Source organism: Puccinia triticina, chromosome 13A (assembly GCF_026914185.1).
Source record: "Puccinia triticina chromosome 13A, complete sequence".
Lineage (NCBI taxonomy): Eukaryota > Fungi > Basidiomycota > Pucciniomycetes > Pucciniales > Pucciniaceae > Puccinia > Puccinia triticina.
In genome coordinates, this window is record NC_070570.1 from 4,970,827 (window position 1) to 4,987,068 (window position 16,242).

Here is a 16,242-nt window from a genome sequence, read left to right on the forward strand (position 1 = left end):
TAACATTAAGCAGACCAAAAGGAACACCACAAAATTACAGGTACAACATGTGTCCTGGACCACTTGGCTCTTTAAGCAATTGGCACCGAGCAAGAGCCAAGCGGTGACCTCCACTACTCCACACAGCTACTATTCATGTCAGCATTGCTTGACCCTGACTTACCACAAGTCCCTTTCTTTGGAGGGCCCTGGTACAGCCTGGGCTGGCGCAAAGTGCAACCTCCAATCCCATTGGGAATGGGAGATGTTTCGCATCGGGGTGCTCCGCACCCCCAGTCCCAGGAGGCTTAGTTAAGTCAGGCTCAACCTACACGCCGGGGTGCTTCCTGGCCCGCCAGTTTCTGGAGAAGACGGGATCACTGGACACGTGAAACCCACGTCAAATTCACTACTCCCCCCGTTGTCTCCACCCTCCCATGGAAAATGGGTGGAGACGACTTATGGTATTCAAAATTGCATAAGATTTTTTTACATAAAATCATAAACTGCAATTTTGGCTGGGAGATGTCACTTTAAGTTTTATGCACGCTGACATCTCCCAGCCAAAATGGGCTTTATGATTTTATGTAAACAGTGGCATATGCAATTTTGAATACCATAACTGGTGATTTCCTTGTCATTCCACTGGGGAAAATCACAACAATTCCACGGCCGCCTCTGGGATCCCAGTGGAAACGTCCCTGTGGGTTCCTTGTTGTTCTCAACAGCAAGTAACCCACGGATGCCATCACGTTGCCAGTGTTAGGGTTATTTCAGTTATATCCGCTGGCTCGTGTGTGTTTTGAGGACACTCAACGGCTCCCAAGGGAGGCAATCCCCGGCCCGCCACCCCGCCCTCTGACCCTTCAGTCCCACTTCCTCACGGCTCCCGGAGGCTCACCTTCACATCATCAACCCCACACACCTTTCTTCCCAACCCAATCCACACACACCCACCATGGCCGCCCCCTCGCCCCTCCTCCTGGGCCTCAGCTGGATCCAGCAAGCGTGCGGGAAGCAAATAACAATTGAGTTGCCGGCGAACGGTGCCGTCTTGCGTCCAGGGCAGCAGGCCAACATCATCCTCAAGCTGACCTGTGAGTGCCCCCAGCAGCTTGCTAAGGGCTGAGAGGACTGTCCGTGCAGACCGTTGCGCTCTCCCTCGGCCTCAAAGCCGCCGCCCCCCAGGCCTTGGAAGCTGCCCTCAGCCACCTCGTGCTCAAGACACTCTACGCCAGCGACCTGCACATTGATCCGCGCAACTACAGCTACCGCCTCTCGCTCATCCTCCCGCACAAGCCCTCTCTCTCCCTGTGCTGACATCTTCCCTGACCCGCGCCTTTTTCCGCGCATAGCTACAAGCTCGTGCTCTCCCAGTACCTCCTCCTTGGAGTATGCTCACTTGCTCCCTCTTTGTGCCGCTCAGCGCGCTGACCAGCCCTGTGTGCTTTGTGTTTTCCCCAACAGGCCACCCAAAGCCTGATGCTGTACAGCAACTCCACCATTGTCAAGCTGCAGAAGTAACACCCACTTCCTGGCTGTTGCTCTCATTTCTCTCTTTGTTTATTTTAATTTTTCTCCATCAATATCTTTTTTTTTTATGTTTTTACTTCAACAGCCACTTGAGATATGCAATTATGGTGTTCAAAGTTGGTTTGCATAATTTTATGCATGCATAAATCATAAAATTGTAAAATCTTTTTTGCAGGGGATATGACTGTCTGATTATGTAATGCAAAATGTGGTACCCTGGTGGTACCACATTATGCAATATTACCCGCGGATTTGATCCGCTCCGCCCCTCCCCCCCCGGGTTACCTCCCCGAACCACAGGACCACCGTTGGTGGTTCGAGGCACGTGGTGTACACGTCATCAGCTCAGGATGGCCTCTCGTGGGCTCGACCCGCCCGTGGGTATCACGGCGATTTCTCGGCGAGTCCACGGTTGAAGGAGCCGTGATCCACCCGTGGGCTCGACCTTCACGTCGGGATCACTGGGAGTCCACGGGGATTCCACGCGGAGCCGAAAGCTGCCGTGGAATCCACGGGATGATCAAGGGGTGGCCGCGTGATCCTCCCGGTGGTGACCCCATGTTTCCCTGGACCGAAAGCCGCTGGTCCGCGCACGGCTACAGTCCTCGTGGACTCCAAGTGATTTCCCCTTGGAGGGACTCCCCGGGTGTAACTTAGCTAATTCCCTACTCGGGGGAGCGAATTCGGAGGGTCCCTGCGGGAGGGCTTCCCCCCTAAAGTTAGGTTTGGCGACGTGGCTCAGATTGCGACGGGAAGTTCCCCATTTGTTTCCAAAACACCTTCCATCTGCCAAGCTTCCCGAGAGAACATGAACCAAATTCCAGCATGTATTCAGACTTGAAACTCGGGGTACCAAGTAGTATTCAGCGGTGCATGCAACTCCGCTAAAATCTTCCGGAAACATATATATATATTCACGTTCCTTGGCCCTAGTGTCATCCTCCTCCCGTTGAAGGAAATCCAGCCCAAAAAGTACTCTAGTAGAACCATCAAGAATGAATCGGCGTTGGGCTTTGCTTCTGATGTCCGTTTGGGATTTTGATCAAGTCACGTGTAACGACTTGCCTCCAGCAATCCGATTACCACTTATCGACCGGGCCGGCAGTACCTTTGACTTCATACCACTCTCGGGAACAGAGAGCCATGAGCAGGAACACTTTTCAATGGCCGAGCCTCTGCCACTGTTTCCCATTTCTGCTGGGGGAACAAAGGACGACCGGAATCGATATGAAGGCCATTTTCCAGACGCTAGTACAGGACCATCAACCACCCTTGGCGAACATCGTGCAAACAAGTATCTTCCAGATCTCTCCGCCAACAATGAACAGCAGTCAAGCCGTGAAGAGATTCTGTCACTGTTTCCTCTCGCTCCTGGGGGAGCAAAAGATCTTCGCGAACGAGTATGGAACACTCCCGCCGAGCAAGGCCATCTTCAAAACAGTCCAGGAGCAAGCAACCGCGAAAACCCCAGCTTACCGAGCTTGACAACTCGACGCGACACAGCCAGGCTGAATTTAGTTAACCACCAAGGACCAAGCCAGACGTCTGGGAAGGATCTCCAAACCGGCGCGCCTATGGATTTGATAGCTGAAACGCCTCCCCGTGATTCGAAAATGACGGCGTTCAACCCTCCACCGGGCTCTCCTGCAACGTCAAAAACGAGGGTTGAACAAGAAGAAACAAGACCATCTGTCCAAAGTCTCGCTGAGGCAGGCCATGTTCCGACCCCCGGATCTATCAACACCGTCGCCCCTGAGGAAGGAACAGACAGCCAGAAACGATTTCGAGATATAGTTTCTGAGGCAGACCATGATCGCAAACGTCTGAAGTACACCGGATCATTCAATGATCTGTGTATTGAAAATCTCTTCGCCGCAGATAGATGGTGGCCACCCTCCGATGGAAGCCGCAGCTTTTGGCCCTGGACCTCGGATTCTCGGAATCTAGAAATAGCTGGCGCGCCTATGAATTTAGCAGTTGAAAGGGCGCCTCCCAGCGATTCTGAAAAGACAGTCACAGTAAGTCGAATGATTGATCTGATCTTGAGAAATGTGGTCATGTTTTGACCCCCCCTCTCTTGCGACGAAATCTGTAAGTTTTGGAACCAACTGTCAAAGCAAACTCTCGAGTGGAAGCGGCCAATGGAGAGCGAACAAGCTAACCTTGCTGCGTATTTCATGGCGATTCACTTCAAACTAGCACTGTTGAACATTCCCAGTCAGTTTGAGTTGGAAAAATTACATGAATCCCATCATATCTTGATACCGTTCGCGTATAGATTACTGATGAAACCGCTGAGTATCGAGATCTGGGGAAGGATCCTTGTGGTGTGGCGCAACCTGTGGCACGAGGAAAGGGAGATTGTAAGGCCAAGTGCAACTAGGAAACGGTCGACCGATGAAGTCTTGAAGAAGTTTCTGTGGATCTCCAATTTCATCTGTGAAACAACAATCCCCGAACTATTTAGGGACTCATCCGCCGGACTCCCAGACTCGTCCCGTTTCCGACAAGCGACAAGCAAAATTATAAAGATATTATCGGACGGAAGAGTAGAGACCAAATCAGTATTAATTGGCCCGCGGGAATCGGGAATACACCACGTGAGAGGACAGATGGTTAAAGAGCTCGGTTTGGTGAATAGAAATTCGGAGGTCGAGTCGGAGTCAGAGCGTTTAATGCGGAAGTCGGTCCTGGATGCCATGGCGGCACAAGCAGATCCAATCACCCCCGATGCTGCGGCAGTCAAGAAGGTACCAACGAGTGACCTGTTCGACAAGAATAGCTGGACTACAATCATAAAGCTATCCAACGGAGTGGCACCCCATGCACCATGCCTCTACATGCGTAGAATGCCGCGAGAACTCAAGCCAAACCTCAAAACTCTCTTCGCAAGGGTTCACTTTGACTATGCAGCCGACCTTCGCGGGTCTCCGATTCCTAGCTTAAAAATGGACGAGCTCATCAGTTTTGATCGGCAGTTCGGTGTCCCCATCGGTCCTGAAAGTGTCCCTCAAGACCAAGTTGCACATCTCCCCAATCCTTCTCCTTTTTTGCCCCAAAGAATAAATCGTTGGTTTCATCATAAATTCGTCGAAATCCTCCAGGCTGAGAAATATGGAATGGTCATCAAGAAATCACAACCTCGGAAAAATTATAGAAGAAAATCTATTGCCTTCACCTCGCGGACATCTGCACCTAAATCTCAAGCATTAGGTTCCTCTTGATGGTTCATTAGTTTTTAGAGACCATGTGCTTGATTTAATCTTTATATGGTCTTGCAAGCCAGTTTGGGCACATGCCAAAGTTCGGCCAAAAAAAGGCCAAGCGCGCGTGGCCGATCCCAAACCCCAGAGTAGGATATTCATGGTTTCTGCTTCCGCCTCTTGAATTTCCAAGCTACAGCCTACATTCTTTTCTTTCTCTTTCCTTCACTGTTTCTCTTTACTCTCATTGTCTCCTGTCCAACGGCTTTCCTTTCTCTACTATCCTTTCCCACCCTTTGTGTCAGCCTTAGAGATACATCAAGTATCCAAAAGACTGCAACAACTTAGTAAATAATAATAAATTAGTAAATTATTATTGCAGATTCAGATTCCTCATCATAAATTAAGGGAGGTCACCCACTTAAAGTAACCCCTTATTCCTATTCCTTCATGTACTAATTGTATAATTAAGAATTGGCCCCAGATTCAAAAGCGCCCAAAAAAGGATTACATACAAAAAATTAGTAAAATAAACAAAGTACATGAAATTAAACTATAGTACATAAAAGAGTAATATTACTTGTGTAAAAATACACCGTGAAAACATTATGTAGTCTTCTGCTGAAGCTCTTTCATATGACAATTGGTTATAAACATGTCATGTGACAGAGTCAGGGAAATTAGTCTATTATAATACAAATAAATTGCCCACAGCCAAGCCTTGTTCACGTCCACACCTCAGGATACTCCCATAGGGAGAAATGGACTTAGTGGTTGCGCCCACTGAAGTCCCCTCTATAAATAAAGGTCTATTTGTCCCTCAGGAAAAGATCCCCCAGACATTTAACCGCCCAATAAACTGTAAGTTTGCCGTGAAAATTCTCCCTGCTACTATTGTAGCCCCTTTTCCTTTTAAACCACCCTCAGCACACAAAAATTCACTAGATTAAACCCTTTAAATCATCAGAAATCCCTTATTAGCATATTTAAAGCTTTATCCTTATAAGTAGTTGCCGTAAGACCTCCGCCTCTGTCAAGAAGCCAATCAGTTTAAGCGCTTACCACCTACTTTTTTACGTCAAATTAATTCCCTGTAATTAATAATTAGGGTCTTGAAAAATTGACTCCCAGAAATTAATCTTCCGACTCCCAAATGTCACGGATGTCGCGGAGACCGCTTCTGGACGTCTCCCGCGGGTCCTCAGAACCCAATTTTGGTCCTGGCCCATTTGGGAGTCGGAAAATTAATTCTGCCATCCCAAATGGGAGTCGGAAAATTAATTTTGCAAAAATTGACAAAAAAAAAAAAGAAAAAATTTGTATCTTCTCACTGGGAGGCCCAAAGCCCCCCAAATTTTGACAGCGCGCAGAATACACCCTGAAGCTCCCATGCTGAAATTTTGGGCATCACCCCACGCCATGAACGGTGTGTGCTACTGTGCCTCTAATTTGGCGGATTTCCTACTAAGGAAATCTACCAAACCCTTAGCTACGGCGCCCCAAAGTGAGCTATAATTTCACAGCACAGATTTAAATAACCTCTCTATAAATGGTTAGCTTATGGGCAGTACTCTACTAACAGAAATTAATTTGGAGGGGGTGGCGGCCTCCGCCACAGTTAATAGTGGCTCCGCCACGTTTGATAGTGGCTCTGCCACAGTTAACAGCGCCTCCGGCACAGTTAAGAGCACCTCCGCCACTATTAGCCGTAGCCACTGTTAACTGTGGCGGAGGCGCTGTTAACTGTGGCGGAGGCACTGTTAACTGTGGCGGAGGCGCTGTTAACTGTGGCAGAGGCACTGTTAACTGTGGCAGAGGCGCTGTTAACTGTGGCAGAGGCGCTGTTAACTGTGGCAGAGGCGCTGTTAACTGTGGCGGAGGCACTGTTGTTGGAATTTTTCCATTTCCTCTTACTTACACCTCTAAAAAAATGTTTCATGTCATTCTCAAAAGCATTGCCAGTATCCTTGTTAGTACAGATTTTATTACACCATGTAGTCATTGAACCGTGAGTAGTAGATAATATTTTTTCATACTTGTTATCACGCATAGTCTCAGAGATAGTATAGATGAAACTTGTCTTGATCAAAAGTTTTTCATTATTCTAGTGTTTTCCAACCACTTGTTGGCCGCTTGTTTTTAGTCTATTTAAAGCCAGCCTACAACAAGAAATTACACTCATTGGTTCTCCTCATTCTTTCTCCGCGCCCCGCTGAGCCGCATCGGGTGAGAGAGTCATCCTCACTGCCCCAATTCTTGAGTTTTTATCAATACTCATCTTAGCCCTTTTATTTCTCATGCCTGAAAGTTCTAAATTCTAACAACTGTTAACTGTGGCGGAGCCACTATTAACTGTGGCGGAGTCACTGTTAACTGTGCCGGAGGCACTATTAACTGTGGCACTAGAGTCACTGTTAACTGTGCCAGAGGCACTATTAACTGTGGCAGAGCCACTGTTGACTGTGGCGGAGCTACTATTAACTGTGGCGGAGGCCGCCACCCCCTCCAAATTAATTTCTGTTAGTAGAGTACTACCCATAAGCTAACCATTTATAGAGAGGTTATTTAAATCTGTGCTGTGAAATTATAGCTCACTTTGGGGCGCCGTAGCTAAGGGTTTGGTAGATTTCCTTAGTAGGAAATCCGCCAAATTAGAGGCACAGGAGCACACACCGTTTATGGCGTGGGGTGATGCCCAAAATTTCAGCATGGGAGCTTCAGGGTGTATTCTGCGCGCTGTGAAAATTTGGGGGGCTTTGGGCCTCCCAGTGGGAAGATACAAATTTTTTCTTTTTTTTTTTGTCAATTTTTGCGAAATTAATTTTCCGACTCCCAAATGGGCCCCAGACCAAAATTGGGTCCTGACGACCCGCGGGAGACGTCCAGAAGCGGTCTCCGCAACGTCTGCGACTTTTGGGAGTTGGAAAATTAATTTTCAGGAGTTGATTTTTCAAGTCCCAATAATTATACGGACCTACTTCACGCAGCAGCGAAAAACTCTTCGCGCACAGAATGGACCGTCCCCCGACGTCAAGCCCGCTGTGCGCGCAAGCCAAAAAATACTTTGCGCACAGCGACTTCTCCCAAAAGAAGGAGGGAGTTTTTCCATATTTTTTTTTGATGGATCAAAAGAGGGGGTCTTGCTTGCCCCCTCCAAAAAATCTTGGATTTTTTGGAGGTGTCCTCCATCATGTAATTTTTTTTATAATATTAATCCAAAAAATAAGCTCCCCCTGCCCCAATAACCCACCCCGGGGAATGTTGACCTGCCAAAACTCAATCGGTCGGGTATGCAGCCCCTCAAAAAGAAAGTTCGAGGGGCAGCAGCTCCGGCTAACTCCGAGCCGCCGTGCCGTGCCGATGGCCAGCACAGGCCATCGAGCGGAGTTACACGCTCCCCGATGACCGGCCAGCACAGACTACCGGCCATTGAGGGGATCATGTACTCCTCTCGATGGCCACTCTGTTCCGGTCATCGACAGGAGTACAAACTTCCCTCGATGACATTCCGGTCACGAGGGGAGTGTTCACTCCTCTCGACAACCGGAGCAACTGGGCCTTCAAGGGGAGTACGTACATACATACTCCTCCCTCGATGACTGGAACATTCCGGTCATCGAGAGGAATAAATCCTTCCCTTGATGACCGAGTCCGTTCCAGTCATCGAGGTGGGTGCTCACTCCTCTCAATGACCGGGTCCGTGCCGGTCATTGAGAGGAGTACATACTTCCCTCAATGACCGGGTCCGTTCCGGTCATCAAGGGAAGTGTTCACTCCTCTTGATGACCGGAGCAATCGGGTGATCAAGGGGAGTATGTAATCCTCTCGGTGACCGGGCCTGTTCCGGTCATCGAGGGGAATGTTCACTCCTCTCGACGACCGGAGCAATTGGTCATCAAGGGTGTACTCCTCTCGATGACCGGAACGTCCCGGGCATTCTTGGAGGAGTACGTACTCCTCTTGGTGACCTGGTTGCTCCGGTTGTCAAGAGGAGTGAACACTCCCCTCGATGACCGGAACGGGCCCGGTCATCGAGGGGGTGTTCACTCCTCTCGATCGAGGTGAACCGGAACGGACCCAGTACCGGAACGGACCCGGTCACCAAGGGAAGTATGTACTCCTCTCGATGACCGGGTCCGTTCCGGTCATCCAGGGGGTGTTCACTCCTGTCGATGACCGGGTCCGTGCCGGTCATCAAGAGGAGTACATACTTCCCTCGATGACCGGGTCCGAGTGAACACCCCCTTGATGACCAGCAATTTGTGCCACATGCACACAGGTGCTGGACGGTCATCGGGGGAGTGTGTAACTCCGCTCGAGGGCCTGTGCCGGCCATCGGCACGGCGGCTGGGGGATAGCCGGGCCCGGAGCTGCTGCCCCTCGAACTTTCTTTTTGAGGGGCTGGGTACCCGACCGCTGAAGTCCTAGCGGTGAGAAGTCCCCGGGGTGGGCTATCGGGGTAGCGGGTGCCTTTTTTTTGGATTAATATTATGATTTTTTTTTTACATGACAAGGACACCTCCAAAAAATCTAATATTTTTTGGAGAGGGCAGTTAAGACCCCCTCTTTTGATCCACCGAAAAAAAAACGGGAAAAATCCCCTCCTTCTTTCGGGGGAAGTCACTGTGCGCGAAGCATTTCTGCGCTTGCGCGCACAGCGGGATTGACGTCGGGGGATGGTCAATTCTGTGCGCGAAGAGTTTTTTGCTGCTGCGCGAAGTAGGTCCGTAATTATATATTATTAATTACATAATTAATCCTTCCTCTTTTAAAGAGTGTTTAAACCCTTGTAGTGGCCATTTTTGCCACGTAACAAGTTTGGTAATTTACATTACCAGTGTTTACATCAGCACAGTTATAGTGCTAGGGCCCAAAACCCTTATTTTGACCGGTTTTTAGCCCTAAGCTTCATAAACAGAGCTGTCACTTTGTTCCTTTTCTTGTTGTTGATCTCTTTAGCGGTTGTTGTTGATCTCTTTAGTTGTTGTTGCGGAGCATCTAGCGTGTTGTTGTTGTTGTTGTGCAGTTGTGGACGTGCGTCAGACATGAGGGTTTGGCGCATAGCAAGCTCCGCCGGAGTCAAAGTCCGGAGGGACTGAGACTTTTTTCCCCCATGCAATTCCATCCTGATCCAAGGGGGAAGACCATCATTTTCTGAGCATTCTTGATCCCTCTCCGGAGTTTTCCTGAGCCTTATTCCGCAATCCTGATCCCATTTCTGGCTGATTCCACTTACTCCGCACGCATTCCCTGATCCTCAAACCTTGCTTATCCCGCTCCGCAATTTTTTGCAGATTCTGCTCTGCATTCCTGATTCTTTCTCTCCCCCAAAACAACCGCCAAGGGTATCCATCCCCCTTGCTTTTCTCAACAAGTCCCCCACAACTCCACTATCATCTTTGATCCCTTATTTCCGCTTGATTCAACGGAACGCCACAAGGGCAGCTTCCCAGCACCATCCCCTCACAGCGCTGCCTACGGTCTGACACCGTAGGAGCTCCATACCGCCTGGTAAACTCCCAACCCCCGCTTGGCACATTGCAAAGCTGGCGGGGTTGGGGACAAATCCCCCGCTGGGCCGATTTCAAGCAAGGGTGCCACACACACCAAAAGCTGTTCCGGCCATCAAGAGAGAAGTTTCCCTTCTTGATGGTTTTCTGAAGACTCCCTTCCTGATGATCAATACAACTAGTGCCCGCCAAGAAAGCAGTCTTTACTCCCTGATGACCAGCCTACAGACTGACAATCAAAAAGGAAAAGCTCCCTTGTCAATTTCTGATGTGTGTTTTAGAGAAGGGAGAATGTCTCCCCTACTCAAGGGCAGGTTTTTCTTGCCTTTTGAGGCAGAGACAAGGGTCGGAGTCTGATGACCGGCATCAACAGTGAAACTGATACAATACATGTATTTGTATCTGTATTGGCAATAAATAGTTTTGGAAAAGTGTGTATTGTATCTGATATCAGATACATCAACAATACATGTATTTCAATACAATACAGAATGTATTTCCCCTTATACATGTTGTATTGTATTGTATTGGGCACCCAAATACACAGTTTTAGAAAACCATGTATTGTATCTGATAACCAATACATCCAAAATAAATCTATTTTGATATGATACACTCATGATACTATTACTGATACTTGTAAAGTATCAGTTTCACCGTTGCCGGCATGTTGCATGCCTACTCACAGATCCCATCAGCCCAGAGCTTGATCTTGGCCAAGCAGGACTTGGCTGTGTGCCAAGTCCTGCCTCCTTTTCATCCTGCCCAATCAAGCCCCCTGAGTACATACCAAACCCCCAGTGGCACTTGGCCAAGTGGGAGTCGGGTATGTGCCCAGACACGCTTGCAAGACCATATAAACTATTTGGGTTTTTACAATTTTGGGCATTCTCACAAGAATTTTCCTTTTTTTTTCTAATCAAATATACTCCAGATACTGGTCTAGATCATCCACTTCGGTGCCTTTTGTAGGGCATTTGAATGTTTCTGGTTTCCCATGGCCAGGTTTCTCATCAGATTTTTTGGGAAATTACTTATTAATAGAGCCTGACAAACAATAACTTAGATCATCTCCACCATGGGCCCTATATATACAACCAAATAGGGCCTGCGGGTCCCAAAACCACATCCACTACAGTCCTTATAATAAGGACAAGGGCCAGAAGTTTCAATTGAGATGCATATATACAGCTCAATAGGGGGTTTGACAATAAGGAAACCCAGGAAGAAGTTTAAGCACTTTAGAGTATTTTTATGAGGTTGCTTGGTGCAATTTCTTGCTTGAATTGCAGGCCAAATTTTAAGCAAGTATTTCAACCACACTAGAGATGGCCATTTGGACCTGGGTACCCGCAATGGGTGCAGGTACTGCCTGCAAATTTGTCACTATTTGGACATGTGCACCTGCCAAAGGGTACTGGCGGTGCTTGAGGCGGGTACCACCACTATATTTTGAAAGTGACAGGTCATCAAGTGGGGTACACACCCCCTCTCAATGGGTGGTACACATCCCTCTCAATGATCACACATCAAGCGGGGTACACATCCCACTCAATGACCGGTGTGGTGCTCCATCCCAAGCCACAAGTAGTATTTTTAGTATCTTCCCTTTAAATACTTGGATTCTATTGGATTTTGACACTGGACTCTGGATTTGGACTGCTACACAGGACTTTGGATTTCACCTTTTGGAGGAAGAACACTGGACTGATTTTTGGATTCAAAATTCTTCAACTCTTTCTGGATCAAAATTTTCTTTGTTGCATTGCCTGGGGACAGACAATAAGTTGGGGGAGGATGTGGTGCTCCATCCCAAGCCACAAGTAGTATTTTTAGTATCTTCTCTTTACATATCTTCATCATTACATTGCCCATTAACCCATAAAACTTCACAAATACTTCATTATTATTTCATATTCATATTCTACGCCTCATTTAACCTATAGTCACTCACACATAGTGCCCCTTTATCTTCAATGGTTCAATAGTTATAAAGGATATAAGATTTACAGAAAACTTACAATCTTCATTAGTTACAACATTCACCTCATTAGTAACTTAATTAAATCATTGTAGTACATTCCTTTCACAGAATGATTCCCACACATTAAACCCTTTACATACATTGCTCATCGTGTACTATGCCTATTGTACACATTACATCATTGGATCTGTGCTTACCTCTTTCAGTAGTGCTCATCATTACAAGTGTTACTTTGTTCACATCATCTTCCCCATTTGTACAGTCCTTCTTCCCATAGCTAGAATTTCTCTTGATTGCTCATCTTTCAGCTGAACATAAGACAAACTGTGTCAGCTGTGGGCTGCTCCGGGTTGGATTGAGTCCACTCGATAGAATTTATACCGGTCATCCTGATGCTCCTAGTCGTAGATGGGTTTGATCCAATGGAACTTACACCCAACAGATGATGAATGTGAGAATTTCAAGGCCAATGTTCTGAACAGTGATATGGTGATTTGATGAGAACGACAATCTTAGAAAGTGATGTGGTGATTTATCTTAAGATGAAGAGGTATGTAATTTTTGGTGAAATATTGTCTCTTCTTGAATTTCTGAGGAGGGTAGAAATTAAGAAGTACAGCTTATAATTAGAAAGTGATGAAGTAACTCTACTACAAGCATGAGATATGTTAATAATGAAAATGAATGTGAAATGTTTGTGAAAAATAGTTTTAATTAAAGATAACTATTACAGTCTGTAGTAAATTCAAAGCTAACTTGTGAAAGGTATGTTGAATATACTAGCAGGCTGACAAACTGTCTTCCCCCCCCACTAGTGAAGAATATGCAGAAATTATAGTAGAAATTCCTCATCAACCATTGCTTGTTGACATCATTACTATTGCTTCTCAATCCATTTCTATTGAACATTTCCCATTGCACCTCAGAACTCACTATTGCTATTGAAATATTGCCATTGCTTTCACTTCATAAATCATAAACCCAACCCTCTCACTTTCAGTAGTCAAACAGTAGTTAAAGCTCATAGTACTAGCCCCTAAGATCAAGTAGAAATCAGCCACACCTTTATTCTTTTTCTTAGTGTTACTCTCATCCCCTCAGCATTAGTCAGGAAGGCAGCCTCACCAGCACCCTTGCATAGCTTACATTAGTACTAGTGTTGCTATCCATCTCTCTTCCAAGCTCTATTCCCACCTCAAAGTAGTTCCACACCGGCCATCCAGTGGTATGTGCACTCCACCCAATTACCAGCCATCAAGTGGAGGTGTAGGCTGGTCATTTATCAGAGTAAGCTCAATAGCCAGCCATCATGATCACCCCTCTCAATGTCTGGTCATCAAGTGGGATGTGGGGGTGTGTACTACACTTGACAATGTCCAGTAATTGGGGGTGTGTACCCCAATTGATGAAAGGCAATTGAGTGGGGTGTGTACCCCACTTTATGGCTTTTCAGTGAGTGCAAATCCCACTCAATGGCTGGTCATTGAGCGGGGTGCAGTGTATCCCACCCAATGTCTGGGGGGCACTCCCCAAGGAGTGCCTTACCTTGAATTTTTTTTCATAAATCAGTGCAATGTATACTACATCATATGTATAATCAAACATGAAATGATATACAACTATATATTAAGTATCCATAACGCAGCTGGAACTCATCTTTAACTCAGTAGTAACTAAACTGGACCACTGAACACAAAGTGTCTGTAACCAAACTTTAACTCAAGTTTAAAGCACCACTCTAGGTTTGTCCCTCTTTTCCTTTTCTCTGTCCTTTCCTACGGCCTCAACTGTGAGTGGCCGGGAACAGGTCTGGAAATTGAAAAGGGACTCGGAGGGGCGCCTATGCATACTGGTAGCATGGTGTGTCTCCTCCCTAGGAACCTCTAGCAGGAAGGTCGCAAAAAATTTATCCCGTATTGGCGATAAACCAGCAGCAAGTCGTGATCTGTGAAATTTGGTGATTTTGCAGTTCCGGGTCGGATGCTGCTACTGGTACCGGTTGCCCTGAGGCGAACTAGGTTTCGGTATATTGCCGCGACTCTGGCTGCGGAGCAAGGTGCCTCCCGGGGGTAGTTACTCTCCCTTGCCGCGCTATAGCGCAGTGAACGCCCTCTCGGTTGGCGTGTCTCAGACTCTGCCCACATCCAGCTGCGCTCCCTGTAAGCGGACATGAAAAATGCAGTGCCAAAAACATTAGGGGGGTTCACAATTGAAATTTACAAAACTTTGGGACTCATTTTAAGGTGTTTATGAACATCCAAGTATATATATATTAAAGCCTCAGTTTTGTGGAAAAAAAAATTAGGGTTTCCCCTACAAATGACCAAAATACAAAAAAAAAAAATCAAAGGTTTCCCCTTTTACAAAATAAAAAAAAAAAGACTAGAAGGTTTCCCCTTTTACAAAATAAAAAAAAGACTAGAATACAACATGATAAAACAAGCCCACACCCTGCCACCTAATATCAGCAAGCTGATGTATCATGGCCCACCACCCATCCCTGTCTAGCAGGGTTAAAAAGTGGTGAGAGGAAGAACCCCAGCCCATGAGCACAGGGGGGTCCACGAGTATCCCCCGCCGGACTGCGCAAATGCAACAGCAGACGGGGGTGAGGCGACCCTGGGCTGGAATTACAGCTTGAGAGCCGCCTGGGGAAATATGGATGCCAGTGTCCTCCTATTTATAGGCAATCCTCTGGTGAAGCTCCATCCCACCCATCAAAACGGACTCACCGCTCACCTTTGAACTGTTGCTTTGTGAATGCCGCCACGCTGTACGACACACCCAGCTCCCTACCCACCGTTGCACCTTGTTGCGCCCTGGCCTTGACTCCAGGTGGACCAATTCCAACTCAACAGACAGCAACCCTCCAAGCAATCCTGGCCATGACAGAGACCAGCTTGTCCAAGCAGATGATCAAGTGCGCCATTGGCATCCCGCTCGAGTCCATCGTCGTTGTCGAGGGCCACCTCCAGGCGCCCGTTGAGGATGTCAAGACCTGCTCGCAGTCCAAGCTTGAGATCAAGCTTGAGCAGCTCTTCCTGCTTGCCAAGGCCCCCGCTAAGCTGCCCTTCCTGCTTGAAGACGCCAGCCGGCCCGTCAACCTGCTCCCCAAGGAGGTCAAACAGTTTGTGACCGTCAGCACCAATGCCCGCTTGGATAACAGAGTCCTCAACCTCCGAGTAAGTTATAAGCCAAAAAAAAAAAAAAAAAAACAAGTGAACTGACCAAGATGGTCCCCGCCCCAGACACCGGTCAACCAAGCCATCTTCAGGGTGCAATCACGCAAATGCAACCTGTTCCGCCGCTTCCTAGACGACGAGGGGTTCATTGAGATCCACACGCCCAAGATCCAGGGCGCGGCGACGGAGTCCGGCGCGAGCGTCTTCAAGCTGGGCTACTTTGAGCAGACCGCCTTCCTGGCCCAGTCGCCCCAGCTGGCCAAGCAGATGGCCATTGCCGCTGACTTCGAGTGCGTCTACGAGATCGGCCCCGTCTTTTGGGCCGAGAACTCAAACACCTATCGTCACATGAGTTGAGTCCCACCTCTGGCCCCTACACTCTGTGAGAGAGACTGATGGGTGTGTGTGTGTGTGTGTGTGTACAGCCGAGTTCATTGGGCTTGATCTTGAGATGGCCATCAACGAACACTACCACAAGGCCGTCGACCTGCTCAACAGACTCTTCCTGTCCATCTTCAGAGGTCTCCAGGCCTCCTCCGCCCTGGAGATCCAGACCATCAAGTCCCAGCACCCCCTTGGCGGCTTCACCTTCCTTGAACAGACCCTCCACTTGGCCCACAAGGAGGCCGTCCAGTTCCTCATTGACAACGGCATCAATATCTAGCTCGGTCAGGATATGGGCACCGAGCAGGAACACATCCTTGGTAAACTCATCAAGGAAAAGGTCCGTCCTTGTTCTTCTTTTTAGCAGCAGCAGCAATTGCTGAGCTCCTTCTTGCCGGGGAAAAACTTGCTCCTCAAATATAGTATCACACCGGTAAGCAGCCATTCCAATAATTAACATCAGCAAA

At 47.7% G+C, this 16,242-nt stretch overlaps 2 protein-coding genes across 2 annotated transcripts; both read left to right on the top strand.

The window, feature by feature from the left end:
• Positions 1-2,507: 2,507 nt before the first annotated feature.
• On the top strand, positions 2,508-4,736 carry PtA15_13A467 (uncharacterized protein; the record flags this gene model as incomplete). The annotated part of the gene is made up of 2 exons (XM_053162667.1): positions 2,508-3,530; positions 3,609-4,736. The coding sequence occupies 2 exons, from the start codon at positions 2,508-2,510 to the stop codon at positions 4,734-4,736; spliced, it is 2,151 nt and encodes a 716-aa protein (XP_053026621.1).
• A 9,315-nt stretch (positions 4,737-14,051) lies between these two features.
• On the top strand, positions 14,052-16,055 carry PtA15_13A468 (uncharacterized protein; the record flags this gene model as incomplete). The annotated part of the gene is made up of 3 exons (XM_053162668.1): positions 14,052-14,069; positions 15,458-15,743; positions 15,817-16,055. 3 exons carry the CDS (start codon positions 14,052-14,054, stop codon positions 16,053-16,055), a joined length of 543 nt encoding a protein of 180 aa, XP_053026622.1.
• Positions 16,056-16,242: the final 187 nt, after the last annotated feature.